The sequence below is a fragment of the Lissotriton vulgaris genome, chromosome 1_1 (assembly GCF_964263255.1).
Source record: "Lissotriton vulgaris chromosome 1_1, aLisVul1.2, whole genome shotgun sequence".
Lineage (NCBI taxonomy): Eukaryota > Metazoa > Chordata > Amphibia > Caudata > Salamandridae > Lissotriton > Lissotriton vulgaris.
In genome coordinates this window covers 1,144,809,403-1,144,826,146 of record NC_141685.1, presented here as the reverse complement: position 1 = coordinate 1,144,826,146, position 16,744 = coordinate 1,144,809,403, and the positions used below count along the sequence as shown (strand labels likewise).

The 16,744-nt window shown below is 43.8% G+C and overlaps 1 protein-coding gene across 1 annotated transcript; it reads left to right on the top strand.

Annotated features, from left to right (window-relative positions):
• The first annotated feature begins 4,305 nt into the window (after window positions 1-4,305).
• Window positions 4,306-13,024, top strand: RPS26 (ribosomal protein S26). Its single transcript, XM_086963902.1, has 4 exons — window positions 4,306-4,442; window positions 7,473-7,650; window positions 11,793-11,941; window positions 12,938-13,024. Exons 1-4 carry the CDS (start codon window positions 4,440-4,442, stop codon window positions 12,974-12,976), a joined length of 369 nt encoding a protein of 122 aa, XP_086820028.1. The 5' UTR covers window positions 4,306-4,439; the 3' UTR covers window positions 12,977-13,024.
• The last annotated feature ends 3,720 nt before the right edge of the window (window positions 13,025-16,744 follow it).

Below are 16,744 nucleotides of genomic sequence, written 5' to 3'. Positions count from 1 at the left end.
CCGACACACAATAAAGGCCATACCTTGGACCAGGTCTTTTCAACGAAATCTATTAATGTGTCCTCCATACAGCCAGTATTATGGTCTGACCACTTCTTAATTTCTTTTTCTTTGCTTGCTACCGCCCCTACTCGGGTGAGACCTACAATAGAGGCCACGCGGATTTCGCGGCCCTTTCATCTGCTCTCGGTAGATATGCTATCTGAGGCTCTCACTACTTTTCCATGTCCTCTTTCAGGCAATCTAGAGGAGAATCTTGTTCTCTTCCAAAAATGGCTTATAGCCAGATTTGAGACCTTAATCCCCGAGTAGAAGCCTAAATTAGGTGAGCGAAGAGCGTCGGCCCCGTGGTTCACTCCCCAGTTGAGGACGCAACGGCAGGACTGTAAAAGGGCTGAGAGAGTTTGGAGGCGAGCCTACGATTCGACTGAAAAACTGAAATTCAGAGCGGTAACTAAAGCTTACCACAAGTCGATCTGGGTAGAAAAAAAGGCCTATTTTGAACGTCGAATTGATGAGGCTGAAAATACCTGTAAAGAAATTTTTAAATTGGTTCAGGATTTTACCTCTCCTGCCATGTGTACCTCTACTCATACTCACTCTGAATCCTGGATAAAACAACTAGCCACTTTCTTTGTCAGTAAAATTACAACTATTCAAGTCTTTCTTTCTTACTCCTGCCCACAGCCGGATTTGAGTCCTATATCTCCGTCATCTCTTTTGGAGGGTCAGGGCCCTTTTCTTTCTGATTTCCCTCATATGTGCCTCAACACATCTTTGGATCTTTTGTCAGGTCTGAAATCTGGCTCACCACTTGACCTGTGCCCGGCTAAACATCTGGGAAAAGTGGCACCTGCCTTAAATGCCTTGCTGAACCCTCTTTTGAACTCCTCCCTGTCTACAGGTGTGGTACCGCAGGCATGGAAGCGCGCCATGATCCTACCACTGCTCAAGAAACCTACCTTAGACCCCCTCATTCATGCCAACTACAGGCCAATCTCCCTTCTCCCTGCTTTGGCGAAAGTGACCGAGAGATACGTGCATAGGACGATTTCCAGTTTCATCGAAGGAAACGACCTCTTACACGCATCGCAATCCGGTTTCCGTGCTAATTTTAGCACGGAGACGGCCTTACTCGAGGTCACTGATGCCATCAGGGAAGTGCTCGACTCTGGGGGAAAGGCCATGTTAGTTATGCTTGATTTGTCGGCGGCTTTCGACACCATTCCTCACGATGGCCTCCTTGTAAGACTCTGGGAATGTGGCCTTCGCGGAACGGTGTGGAACTGGCTCAAATCCTTTCTGGCCGGCTGCCGGCAAACGATCTGGGCGCCCCCTTTCTCCGCTGATATGGCTCCGCTAGAGGTGGGGGTCCCACAGGGTTCCATTCTCAGCCCCATGCTTTTTAACATCTTTATGGCCCCTCTGGCAGTGGTCGCGGAGTCCTTTGGCGCCCAGATCATATCCTACGCCGATGACACCCAGCTCCTATTCACATGTGACAGGGGCGGGTCGTTTGATGGCATACAGATTAGGGATTGTCTTGGTGCGGTCTTTGAGTGGTTTAGGTGTCATGGCCTAAAGTGCAATTCCGATAAGTCGGAACTGCTCTTTTTTGGATGCGCTCCCGAACGAAATTGGAAATCTTGGTGGCCACAAGATATGTTTCCCCCTGACAGTGTGTCTTTCAAGGCCAAGAACCTGGGAGTGATAGTGGACAGTGAACTGTCCTTTGGGCCACATATTTCGTGCCTCTCAGGAAAGTGCTTCGGCATTCTGCGGATGCTGAGAAAATTTCTTCCCTTAGTGTCACTCCATCATAGGAAAATAATTGTTCAGGCCTTGATTGGATCTCGTCTGGACTACGCAAACGCTCTTTTCTTGGGTCTACCGAAATATCTTTTGACCCGTTTGCAAGTAGTACAGAACTTGGCAGCCCGAGCCATCTATGGACTCCCGAGAAGAGCAGGTGCCACTGTTTTACTGAATACCTTACACTGGTTACCTATCTCAAAGAGGATTCTCTTTAAAAGCCTGACACTGGCTTTCAAAGCTTTACATGGCATAGGCCCCAAGTACATTGGGAAACGCCTTTCCCGGTATTTACCCAGCAGGACTCTGAGGTCATCCTGCTTGTCCAAGATGACAGTTCCTGCCATTAGGCGCGTAAGAATGGGAGGTCGATCATTCCGGTACTTAGCCCCGAAGGCTTGGAACGAACTACCACTGTCCTTGAGACAGGCTCCCAGCCTTCTTGTCTTTAGGAAGGACCTAAAAACGTGGCTTTTTACTAAATAGTTTTTTTTTTCCTTTCTTCTGTCTGCGTTTTAGCTGTTATGTTGTTGCTCTACCTGCTGATATTCTTCGCCAAAGCGCCGGGATGCTCCTAGGAGTAGCCGAGCGCTATAGAAGAAATAAATTAACATAACATAACATAACTACACACACACACACAACCACACACACACACAACCACAAGCACACACAAGCACATGCAACCACACACAACCACACTCAACCAGACAACCACACACAACCACACACACAACCCAAAACACAACACACAACCACACACACAACCCCAAACACAACGCACACAACCCCACACACAACCCCACAACCAAAACCACACACACAACCACAACCACACACACGACCACACACACAACCACAACCACACACACACCCAACCATCTATCTATCTATCTATGTATCTATCTATCGCACTCACGTTATCTATCGCCCTCACTCTATCTTTCTATCGCCCTCACTCTATCTATCTGTCTATCGTCCTCACTCTATCTGTCTATCGCACTCACTATCTATCGCCATCACTCTATCTGTCTATCACCCTCACTCTATCTATCTATCGATCGCCCTCACTCTATCTATCTGTCTATCGCCCTCACTCTATCTATCTATCTATCTATCTATCGCCTTCAATCAATCTATCTATCTATCTATCTATCTATCTATCTATCTATCTATCTATCGCCCTCCCTCTATCTATCGCCCTCACTCTATCTATCTATCGCCCTAACTCTATCGCACTCACTTTATCTATCACACTCACTCTATCTATCGCATCACCACAGCATCACTCAGCACCACCACAGCATCACTCAGGGGCACCACCACATCGCTATGCGCTACCACAGCATCACTGAACGCCACAGCATCACTCATCGCCACCACAACATCACTTAGCGCCACCACAACATCAATCTGTGCAACCATTCAACAAAAACTGGTTCAAATATGTTCTCTCAATGTTTCAAGCTTTATTACAAATGTCACAAAAAGATGTTAATATTTCACTTTTGTTATTGGATTTTCGTCACAATAAAATACACAGAACATAATCTTCACAAAAGTTATTTACAAAAGTTTAAGCTATTGCCATTATAAATTGCAATAACTTTTATTTAAGTATTAATTATTAAAAATAAATAAAAGCCATTGTTATATGTAATAGCAATACATCTAAGTCACGTAAATACAACACATATTGCATTACAAATGCTATAGCTGTCACATTTGCGAAAGTTATAACTATTGGCATTGTAAATGACAAAGCTATTAATTTCGCTATTTTCAAAACCAACACATAAATTAAAAAATTATCATTTACAATACCAATAGCTCAAACGTTCCTAATGCGAGACCTATTGCATTGCAAATGCTTGTCTTTCATTCCCATTGGCCAGGTTGTCTGCTCTGGGCCACTGGGAACTTTAGTTTTACACTTATCTTGGCTGCTGTTATAATAAATGCAAGATAAGAAGGCATAATAGGAGCCTCCGGTCTTGCCATAAAATTGGTGCTGCGGTCATATAAGAGTGAATGCTATCTCACGTTTACTCACTGCTAAATCCATTCATTTGCACAGATCTGTTGAGAATGTTTTAAAGGAAAGCGGAAGAAGTCCAACTGTTGTTAAGTTCCTGTTGTTGCAAACTGAACCTTTTTTAATTTTATTCTATTGAAAAATGGCTGTTCCTCGTCTTAAAGAAGAGCAGACATCATAATAAGAGAGACAACAAACAATTTGGCGCAGAGAGACCCTGAGTTACAACGTATTCTATCAAAGGTACATTCCGTTCCAAGATGGCCACTGGAAATCTGCCGCTAATGCTGGAGGTAGGAGACGACTTGATGTCATATGCAGTCCTTTTACTATGTTGAGAGTTATTCTCTGTATCCTTCCGCCACTAGGCATAAATGAATCCCTTCTGCTCCGTTGTTCTGCTTTTCTACTTCGTTTCTAGATATACTTCCTGCGATGGTTTGCAGAGATTTGGATTGAGTATTGGATAGTAGTAGGCAGTGAGGGAGAGAAAGATTTAGAAGCTTTTAAAGCGTCTCTTCCTGCCGGCGGAGGGAGCGTATATAAGTTAAATGCGTCTACTTCCGGTCCTCTTTCAGCCCTCGGATCCAAGATGGTGAGAGGCCGACTTTCTTTCCACGAGGGATTGAGGGTTCTGTTGCCGGGGTTGGGGTCTAAACGGCGGCGTTTTGGAGCCGTTTAGCTGCCTTTAGTGTTCAGTGAGCGTCATCGTTCCTTTTCCGCGAGTTAACCGTTGAGGACTACGTGATTCCTTCCCGGTTTTGGTGTATTGCAGCCGCTCTACCCTCCTGACCAATAATGCGATTCTTTCCCAGGGAAGTGGGTGGCAACACCGGAGATAAACGAAATTTTATAAGCACTCTTTGCGTTGAATAGTTATGTTTAATAAAACCAACCGAATTAGGATTGTTTTTTGGGGCGTTTGTCGGTCTGTCTCTGCTTTTTCGCTAGCCTCGAGGTATGGTACTTGTGTCTAGAGTACATCAAAAGAAGTAAGATTGGATCTGCTGCGCTTTTGGAGTTCATGTTCTGTGTACGGATGGGGACCCTTAGTACGCTTAAAGATGTACTGACGTTTTCATAACATTCCATTGTAGAAGTTGGTTTTTCTGGCATGACTTGCGTGACACCTCTTTTAACAGCCTGCTCTATGATGTTCGACAAGTAGGTATAGATCTGAGTTTAATCTCCAGAGATTCTGGGACCGGCATGTTACAGTAGATGCCAGGTTTAAGTGTTGACTTATTAAATTATTGTAATTCCCTTGTGCTGTATTACCGTTGTGGTTGAGTGGAACCTGAAAGGGTTCGATTCTTAGAACGATGATGCTGTTGCTTCTGTGGAAGATATCATGATGGTTGGGGAAGGGGCATTCGTGGCTAAAGAATGGTGCCAAGAAATGGAGCCGGGTGGTCTTAGTGATGTGGTTGACGAATCTAGGGTCTAGGAGGTAGCGTTATGTTGCTGCGTCGGTGCACACATTTATTAAATCGTTAGATAAGCTGTCTTTCTGTGGGGGATAGGTTTGTTACAGTTTACTTTAAGCAGAGCTTTTGACGCTTGTGCTCGAAGGTCATTTGGGGGCAGATGTTAACCCAGCGTAGTATAATCTAATTTTGGGTGTCCAGGTTTAGAAGAATGCGTTTTGGGTGGAGGTGTGTACAGTATGTAACGAGTGAGAAGAGGTTGTAGGTGGGTTCCAGTACCGACATGGAGCACATTAACGATCCAGGTGAAGCATGGCGTATTTGTTTTGTTTTTATTGGCCTCATAGACGAGTTAACCATGTGCAACATATTTGCTATTGTGGCGGTGGATGTTTATTCCGAGTGGTTGTGAGAGGTTTGTGATGGAGACTACTACGGAAGACAGTGAGGTTTATGGGCGGTTTGTTTTGTGAAGAGGGTGTTCCATCCATCCTCACTAATCACAGATAATGGGAAACAGTTGGTGTGATATGCAAAGAAAATTGAAGGGACGTGGTATCGTTAATCATCACATCTCCCTGTACAACTCGCAAGAAAATGGTCTTTGTGAGAGACCCAATAGGGTTGGGAAAGGTATAATACAGATGGTGAGTGTCGGTGGAGGCATGGTGCAGAAAAAGGTGTGGGCATATTGCATTACCAGGCAAGGTCAGAGTGGGAGGTCTCCTTTCGAATTGATGCATGGAAGTTCTTCAGGAACCAAATTGGTGCCTGCATGAATGAAGGGGTGAGTGTTGTGGTATTGTAAACTTCAGGGAGGATTGGCAGATACACCTCTAAATTCAAATGGCCCTTTAAGTTTGTCATCATCACGTTGCGGTGTTGGAGAATGGTAAAAGGTGGAATTTTTGACAAGTGGCACTTCACCACACGCTTCACCACCCTTCTGGTAAAGTTACCATGGTGTAGTGGGTACTTTTTAGCACAAGACTTGGGAGAAGTTGGTATGGCCATCGGGAACAATATTGGTGGAGTATGGTCACGGACTATATTCTTTCAGGAGTGCAAGTATTCCAGAGTCACAGTGGGGAAGGTTACCAGTGCGTCAGGTGTACTAGGAGTCGCAGACCACCTGGGTACTTAATGGGCTTTGTGCATTGGAATATGTTCAGGTATATAGTTTTTTTATGTACAACGGGGAATATGTTATACTTCCCTTGTGATGTATTACCGTTCGGGTTAAGTGGAACCTGAAAGTGCTGATCCATGTGACTATTCGAAGCAGAATATTCCCTACTAGCTGAGTTATATCTTGACCAGCTGGGAAGTGTCCGTTCCTGTTATCTCAGTTGAGAATAAAGCAAGTTTTCTTACCTGCTTGGTGGTGTCCTCAGCGTTCTTTACGACAAATCAACCGCTTGCATGCTAATTTTCTGTAGTAGCAACATCGTAGAGTATAACTAAACATTAAGGTAACCAAGACTAGGTTTCGACATTTTTGTGGTGAACCTGGTGAGATTTCGTCTGTTTTACACGCTACCCAAGTTTCTAAGCAATTTCCCTGCTGTTGCCGTGAGGGAAGCCGGATGTACTTGGACCATTACTCTCTAGGGTGGTTTGTTACCCGTTTGCTGCTTAAGACACAATGTAATGGGAGAATTGCCAGTTGACTCAGCCGCTGGCAATTACCGAATAGTAATAGTTTTCCAGCGATGTCACAGTAATTAGACCGAGGCCACCCTTAAGAATTCGCTCCTGGTGTTGCTCCTCATAGGAAGCTTGTTCTGAGCTGCCAAATGAGCCCCCCCCCCCCCCCCCCTTCCCCCTTTCCGACAGGAACTCTAGCAACCCAGAGCAGTAGGCCTTTTTAGCCTTGTCTGTGAGGCTTAGTTTGGATCCTGTGGCTCAGTGAGCAAGGGACTTGGGTTAGGGAACATTCTTGCACTTAAAGCATTGAATCATACACAATTGGTGGTGGTAGGAATGCTTGTAAATATTGGTATTGGCAAGCGCTCTAGTACTCCAGGCCATCGTTTTTGCCTACTGTACTACTAAAAATGAGGTTTAATCATTTTAATGAGATTTACACCCTAACTGCATACTGTCAAATGTTACTTTTGTACTGTTGCAAGTGGAGTGGGGGTTACTTGGACCTTTGCTGGCTATGATTTTGTTTAACACTTGTTTGTTGTTCTCAGACTAAGAAGCGAAGGAACAACGGGCGTGCCAAGAAAGGCCGTGGGCATGTACAGCCCATCCGCTGCACCAACTGTGCTCGCTGTGTGCCCAAGGATAAAGCAATCAAAAAGTTTGTCATCAGGAACATTGTTGAAGCAGCAGCTGTAAGGGACATCTCGGAAGCCAGTGTCTTTGAATGTAAGTGCCACTGTGTAGGTGCACGCTTGGTCAGGTGTCCCTCATGCGTAAACCTCCCCTCTGGTTGTATGATTGGGGGGTAAGTCTTGCATGTGGATTGATGTTAACAAGTTGAAGTGCAGCTGAATAATTCACAGGAGAACTTGAAACTGGTCATGTTTTTCTCGGCTAAAAAGTGCTTATCTTTTGTACATTTTTAAATTCCTTTTGATTAAACTCAATCGTGAACAATCTAATTTTAAGATACTTACCCAGCACTTTAGGTGGGTTGACAATGGTGGGTGTCCTAAAAGGGGATACACTAAAGTGATGGAGGGAATGCTTGAATTAATCTCACCCACTGGTAATTACCTGGGGCTGCATCCCAATCCCTTCCGTTGTGTCGCCTCAGTTTGGAGGCAACCATATGCAAATCTGACCCTGCTCCAATTAGAGCACTCCAGCCCGAACTGCCCAACCAGTATCACCCTTGTTACGAGCTCATAAGCCAGGTACAGCTTGGCTTCGGTGACAGTGTACACGGGAACCACATCTAGGCTTTCCTGTCCCACTTAGTGACACGCTAAAGTATAAAGGGGATAGCCCAAGCTACCTAGGGATCCTTTTCACAAGGCGTGCCCTGCTAATTGTAACAAGGACTGCATTACTGACCTAACTTTTGTGTCCAGTGTTTAAAGATCAGCTTTCTTCCATGTTAAGTTAAGGACATGAATATAGGACCTATTTGTGACCCTTTTTAGGTTGCATGTAGTAGTGGATTATGGCTTTGAAGCTCTGCCCATATTTGTCTTTGGCTTGTGCCATTGTCCTTAGTAAATGCTGGCTTCTGATTAGTTTATAGGCTCATTAGTCTCTCCTTAGTACCACCTTGTCTTAATTTATAGCCTCACATGAGGAGTGGCCCTTTTATTCGGTTGTTACAGGGTATTTATTTTTTATTTTATTTTCAACGTTTTATATAGCGCGAACAAGATCTTTGCAGATATCAGAGCTCTACTGAACGGGTAAGGGAAACAAGGGAGCGATTAAACAAGCTTTTGGGTAAAAAATAGTAGTAGGTAGTGTGTGAGTAGCAGAATAGGTAAGCAATCAGATAAAAACAAAAGTACAATTAGACATTCATATAATACAAAAAATACAAAGTTGGTGCAATGTTCTGGATATCTCCCAAAAGTGAATTTAACCATAAGGATGGCCTTTACTTTCTTAAATGCAGTGGAGGAGATAAGCCTTGTTTCGGGAGGGAGTGCATTCCAGATCCTGGGAGCCATTCCGGGGAAGGATCGTTTATAGGTTTTTTTCCTTCCGGAATCTTTGCGGTTTCAAGAGGAGATTTTTTTGTGATTCTGGTGGATCTCATGCCCCTGATAGTCAGCTTTTGAGTGAGGTAGTTGGGTGACTTGTGGTGTACAGCCATGTGAGTCATACAAGCGATTTTCAACTGTATCCTGGCTTCAAAAGGTAGCCAGTTCAGAGATTTTAAATCAGGAGAGATATGCGAATGTTTTTTTGATCCAGTGATAAGTCTCGCTGCAGCATTCAGGGTGGTTCTAAGGGGTGCAGTTGTTGCTAGGTGGAGTCCACAGAGAGCGACAATTCCGTAGTCTATGCTTGGGATGACTAGGGCTTGTACTGCAGTTTGGAAGTCCTTAGCTGGGAGAAGGGCTTAAGTTTCCTCAAGGTGTTTATTTGGAAGTTAGCTCCCTTAGTTGCTTTGCTGATATGCTGTTGCATGTTGAGATTGGTGTCAAGTGTGATGCCTAAGGATTTTGCGGAGTCCACGATAGTGGGTTGGACATTGAATGCAGTTAGGTGCTTGAGCCAGGTTTGGGTGGTGGAGATTTTCGCAGGAGGTGAGATCAGAAGGAACTCTGTTTTCAGAGCATTTAGTTTGAGGTGATTATCGGCCAGCCATGATTGGGTGTTTCTGAGCGTGGAGCTCAGAATTTTGATGTCTTCCGGGGACTGTAGTTTGAGATAGAGTTGAGTGTCATCGGCGTACATGTGGAAGTGTACATTAGATGCTTGTAACAGGGTGGTGAGTGGCTCCATGACTAGATTGAACAAAGTTGGGGATAGGGAAGATCCTTGTGGGACTCCTAATGTTACAGGCACAGATGGGGATAACACGTTGTTGACCTTGAACTTTTGAGATCGGTTATGTAGAAAGGAAGTGAACCATTTGAGAACACTCCAGCTAGACCCATTCTGGTGCTCAACAGTTCAAGTAGATTCTCATGTTTGAAGGTGTCGAATGCTGAGGAGAGATCGTAGGATGAGGAGGCAGGTGTCATGATCTAGGATTTGGAGGGTGTCATCAATTATGTGTCATAGCCGATACTGTACTGTCTTGCTCGGAAGCCTGACTGATGTGGGTTGAGGTCAAACTGATCGGTTTGTTTTGTCAGTTGGAGTTGTACGCATTTTTCCAGTAGTTTGGCCAGAGTGGGGATATTGGTGATGGGGCGGTAATTGTTCAGGTCAGCAGGGTCAGCTGTAGGTTTCTTAACCGCTTCGCCGCGGCGGCTTTTCCCGCTGTGCGCAGCATTTTTAAAAATCGAGCGTTACGTGACAAAGCCAGCTCGTCATCCGCGCAGCGCAGGTAACGCCCATGACGAGCTGGCTTTGTCATCCGCGTCGAAGGGGTTAAGTATAGGCGTGACTTGTCCCACCTTGAGGGAGTCCGGAATGAGTCCTTGTTGAAGGGAACTGTTGATGATTTTAGTCCAAAGTGGGAGGAGCAGGGGGATGAAGTCTTTTACAGCATTAGCAGGTAGGGGGTCTGTGAGGTGATTAGAGGGTTTCAATGTGCCCAGCAGTTTGTTAATTGTTTCTTCAGAGTAGGTGTCGAAGGACGAGCGTACGTCTTTAATCTGTAAGCACTATTTTCTCTAATGCGCAGTTGTGATCACCTCTGCTCATACGTGCTTTCTTAACTTGCTGAAGGGTTTTGTGCGCATTTGTGACCACCTGGTCACTGCTTTTACTTGCCGCAGGCTGAACGGTTCCTGACAGATTCATTTGCCAGTGCTAAATCTCTGCAGCACACGTTTCATGGACGTGAGGCTGCGCTTTAAGGGCAGCTAGTAAAATGTAATTAACTGTCTCACTGCCTGCAATGCAGTAGGTCTCGCATTTGCGAGAGTTCAGCCTATTGGCATTGTAAATGACCATGCCTTTTATTTACATTTTAAAAACCAACATATAGGGCACTGTCATTTACAGTGCCTATAGCTCAAACTCTCGTACATGCAAGGCCTATAGCATTGCAAATGCTTGTTTGTCATTAATTGGTGCTAGTGCTAAGCGCTTGAAGCGCCGCTCCATTCAAAACCCAGAATGACACCTTAAAACTCTTCAAATTCAGGTTTTCTTGCGATTGGGTGCTAGTAGAATGCATGTGGAAACAGTGCAGTATGTAAGCCTTGTATTAGCCAGATGCATGTATAGCCATGTTCTTTTTATGGCAGGAGCTTGTTTTCAGTAAAATACCATATTCCAAATGACTTCGAACTTAGATGGGTGGGGTCTAAGCATATGGGTTTGTTGAGGACTGGTGTTTTGTTTTTGGTGCATCTGTGTGCTCAGTTCTATGATTATTTTTTATTGATAAGTTTGCATTTAACAGGTTAAGTTGTAGCCTACTCTTAACTTTCAGTTGTTAAATCGTGCAGCACCTACAAAGTATGTTTTTTTATACTTTCGTGAGGCTCATACTTTTTTTGCAAGTCTGCCGTAGACATTTTTTAAACTCTTACTGTGGATTGGTTCTTTTCTCAAACCATTGCATGCTCGCCCAAACCATACCCATGCCGGAGAGTGCTTATTCAATGGCATTCACAGTCTGTTGTCCTGCCCGGTTGTTGCTCAAGGGTAGTTGCATCTGATGAAGGCATGAGTATGTGTTGTGATCTGACATGGCAGCAGTAACTAGTTAACTTTTTGGGTAGCTGTTGGTTCTTTCCAGTATGTCTGAGACTGGGTATCTTATATTTGTGATGTGACCCACTGAAATGACATTTAAGAAATGCAAGCCAGTGTGAGGGTAGACATATCACAAAGTATTGCGCTTAATGGGCTTTGTTCTAATCCATGCCTGTCTGCAGTCAACAGTGCACTAACCATGTTATCTGTTTTTCTAGCATACGTGCTGCCCAAACTGTATGTGAAGCTGCACTACTGCGTCAGTTGTGCCATCCACAGCAAGGTCGTCAGGAATCGCTCCCGTGAGGCCCGCAAGGACCGTACCCCACCACCCAGGTTTAGGCCTGCGGTACGTTTCCCTATACAGGTTGATATGATAGGGCTTATTTTATTTGATTACATTGTGGAATGTTTTTATACCATGCTCAAAATTATAGCTACAGGGTGTACTTCTGGGTGGAGATGTATCTCTGGGTTGGAGAGCCTTCAAAAACCACCCTCTTTAGTTTTGCTTCAAACGGCTATCTGTTTTTGTGCTCAGATATAAATCACCACCCGTGGGTGCATCTAATACAGTTTCTTCCAGTGTGAATTTTTAACAAATAGCATATTTTTTAGCTGCACTTTTATTTAAGGGGGTAGGCTTTTGAAGGTAAGGTCGGGTCCTTTTACGTAAAGACTTGTTTTAAAAACAATTCTCGTAAGTTGACTAATTTCTAAGCACTCGCCAAGAAGTTCTTGTACTCCGACGTGGTTTATTGTCCGAGGGGACCTGCATGCTCCTCTCACAAAAGGGCACATTATGCTCATAGTCGTACAATTTGGCAGAAACATTGCTTCTGCTGGTGCCAAACAGTAGCCCACTACTGTAACTATAGTGTGTGAAATAATTCTGTAATTTTCGTATGTCGAAAATAGTTTGCCTGGTTGCTAGTGAGACGTTAATTGGCCCCAAGTGCTCTTGCTAGATTAGGCAAATTCACATTTTAAACAATCAATATCAATCCACATTTCGAGTGGCCAAACAATTAATCTATTGCTTTAAATAATAAAGCCTATTGCTTGATCTGACTGAAATTAATTACTCTTCCCATTCAGTTTTGTGCATGTATATTGTATGTAGCTTTCAACATTATAAAGGAGTTCAGTGACAACCAATTGCCATAGTCTTTCAGAACTGTAAAACTTTTCAGGATGGCTCCGTGTTTTGATGGCTGTTGGAGGTTATGCCGTTTAAGTGGCTGTTATTTTAACAGGTTGAGTGAAGAAGCCTATTGTATGTGAATTGCTTAACTAGGGTTTTTTTGGAGGGTCGCCAACATTGCGCACCAAGCATCTAAATTTGTTTCTTTTCTACCCACAGGGCCAGCCGGGTCCCCGTGCTCCACCGAAGCCCATGTGAGAATGATTGCTCTGTACAGATTTCTGAAATAAAAAGTACACCAAGCGATTCTTGTTTGTTCTTGAATTAAAAAGTTCATGGGGGTCAAAATGGCGGGGGGTTTAGTAGGAAAAGGGGTATGCGGCTGAAGTTTGAACTGACATGCTTGACAGCCGGATGCTGAATTGAATTACATTTGCTAGGCACTTCATAGCAGATGTTTACAAATACGAGTGAGCTAGCAATTTAAGTTTATAATAATCCTACATGTATGTCAACTGTACCCAGGTTTTTAAATTGATTGGCATGTGAGCGTTCACATTTACTTAGACTTGAAGTCACCCAAACAATATTTTGCACAGCTTGGGGTTTACTTTAGAGCCCGGGATGCAATAATGAAATTGGGTAAAATATTTCTCTTCCACTGATTAATAGCCATAAGGGACTTAATCAAATGTTACACTAATCTGTGAGCCTGTCGAGCCAGTTCATCTGTGGGCATAGTTGTGCTCAAACAGTCAAAACATTGGCCACATGTAAACCAAAAAAGAGGAACACTGCACACTAAATGGCATGGCTTAGGGTGGAAAGAAGCTTAGGCTCGTCCATCACTCTGAGACGCGCATAGAGCAGTATACCAACAGTATTTCTCCCCCCCCCCCCCCCCCCCCCCCCCCACACACACACACATCTTCTCTGCCAGCGGGGGAAGGTAATATGACTATAACGGACACCATTCACATCCGTATCCTTAAAAAGCAAGGCTGTTACATCAGCTCTCCATCCTTTCAGTACGTCCCCTAAAGATTCCGTAACCAGATTTATAATTGTGTTAATGCTTTTTAATAATTTAAGACTTCGTTTGATACAAAAGCACATCAGAAGTTATGTTCTGCCATGACGACAATACAGATCTTACTTTTTTTGGCCCCCTTTTGACACATTATTTGAAGGAGGGAAATATGCTGGCTCAGACTTCAAAGAAAGCATGAAAGATGGATGTCGTTCGCACTGTAAAAAAAGTATATATATTTACAGATAGTCATCATTTTGGATTAAGTAAAGGGATGTGCCACATCACTTTAGATCTGTTACAAGCAGTTTATCTTGAATTCAAACTTGATGAATAGTGGGGCCACATGCTAATAACACAGGGAGGATTGGAGGCTTTAATCACTGCACTTGCCTCTTAAAAAAAAAAAAAAACACAACCACAAAACCGTGGTGACCTACTTAGCAAGGTATTGATGTAATTTTCTCCCCCTCTCTAGTAGGTGGTCACATGAACTTGGTGCTTGAAGATATTGGATGGGATGATCTCGTGCTTAATCGGCCACCTCCTCCCTCCCTCTTAAGATAGTAACCAGGGCGGACTCTTTCCTCACAAATTTGTAGAGAGTTGAGATAATCTTCGTATAATGTTACCAGGGTCCAGTTTAAACCATTAAATGCCTTAAGGAATACCAGATTGCCTTTATTGGTTGGCAACTTGGGATTTAATACAAATATTGTAACCTATTCAGAGCATGCTTTTGAGTACAATGTCCCTTGCATCCTCGTTTGCCAACGTTTCTACCCCCTAATAACCATACATAGGTCTTGGGCATTCTTCAGGGCTCAGGAAGGATCCCTACTTAGTGTTAAAGTCCTACCTCTTTCATATATCAAGCGTTGCTCCTGGGATAAAAACACACAACTTCATGTCTGGTCTAATCTAAGTTCAGTGGTAACACATAATTTTAAGTAACATGTTTGCATTTTACATCGCACAACATAAACGATAATCCAAAACAAGAGTCCGCAGTCCCTTCCAGCAAGGGTTCCAGAGATTAAATAAGGGAATAAAAATAATTGCCAATACTGGCATCTAGTCCATGGTGTGCACACCACCTGCCCCAAATCTTATGGTGTTTACGAGAACAACCATCGTTTCATAGATGGGCCTGCCAGTCCACCCCAAAGTTCAGTCTTAAAGTGGCACACATGATGGTTGTGACACTGCAAAGGACAAACCCACAACATGCAGGGAGCAGTGTTCAAATACACACGTGGAACATTCATGCAACATTGGAGTCAGAATCCCATACCCTATTAGGGACATCCCTAAACTTCCTGGTCTGATCAGGGATGGTGACTCTAGTGTCACACTGAAGGAAATATATAGCATTGTGATGGGCATAATATAATAGGTGATTAATGTGTAGGCTGCCAAGGATCACCAGGACAGCCATGGTATTTTTCAATCCTTCCATTAGGAAAGCATTCATGTCATCAGCCAAACTATGGTATAGTGTTTGCTCGAAATGAGCGCTCTTATAAATGGATACCATCATTTGGGTGATATCTTCCGGTCAGGAGTGGTTTCATGCTCCCACACATCGTGTGCTTAATTACTGACATTCTTTTGACATCTAACTTTTAAATTTGGAACTGCATCACTATTACTTAACCCGCTTGAGCATGTAATTCAGTACTAGCATTTTAAGTGTTTATTTAGGGTGCTCTGAGTGCAACTTGTCCAGTTAACTGCGGATTGAGTTAATTTTGTCATTTGATTTAATGATACTCTTACTGTGGGGGTGAAGATGGGACACTACTGTGGGTTAGAAGATGGGACACATCACCTCTTCTGCCTGTTTTAAATCCCATTTCCAAAGCATTGTGCTGAGACTTTCATTGTATGAAAGTTAGAGTTCTTATTGTATTGGTTTCTTGGGGTCTGCCTTTGTTACGATCAAATGTTTCCATGACCATCTGTTTTTATACTATTAGATGACAGCAGATTGCAAGTTACTTTATCTTGATTGAAACGTGGGGTGCAGCGGAAGTAGATGCCTGACATAATATAATTAATGTACCTATTTGAGGTCTGTCACAGAATTACAAAATGGTGCACATAAGGCTGATCGAGACCCTAGGCCTCTGAGAAACTGATTATCTGTGCGCTTTTATAAGCAAGGCTCTGCAAGCTTGTATAATATTTTGTCTGAGACCAGTTGTGTTTGAGTGTTGATACAGCCACACCACACTCTGCAGTGGTTTATTGCACAAAACCTATCAAATGGGCGGCCATTCCTCGACCCTGTTTCCCAGTGATCGCATCCCTCGCAGGATGAGGTGCACACCTCTAGGATCCTCATTTCAGGGTCTCTGGGACACCAAACGCCAGTCTCTACATCCACTACCTAGAGCTTCAGCCAATTTTCTTAGCATGAAAAGCATTTCTAGTCCACTTAAATGTAAGGTTGTCTTGGTCCAGACCGACAACACAACAGTCATGTTCTATTTACAAAAACGATTTAGAAAAGGGGGTGGTGATGAACAGAGTGTCTGAATTAAGCAGACCACTCTTACCCAGTCCAAAGATCAGGGCTTGATCCATCACCGTTTATCTCACTGCCCCATCCCAGCTCAGAACCTGGCTATATGCAAATCAGTCTGTCCCTGGCCCAGTGCATCATGGGAACAGGGCAGACTAAACTACCAAGCCAATTCTTCACCAGAAAGGAGACAAGCTACCGGGGACCGGTTTCTGGCATTTCAGCCGTCTTCGGCCCATGATACACTGGGCCAGGGACAGACTAATTTGCATATAGCCAGGTTCTTAGCTGGGATGGTGCAGTGAGCTAAAAAACGGTGTTGGATTCAGCCCTGATCTCTTGACTGGGTTAGAGTATTCTGCTTAATTCAGAAACTCTGTCCATCACCACCCCCTGTTTAATTATTTTGTCCACCACAACCGTGGAAGGGTATACTCAGACGTGAGTCCCTAGCTCATTGCACCATCTG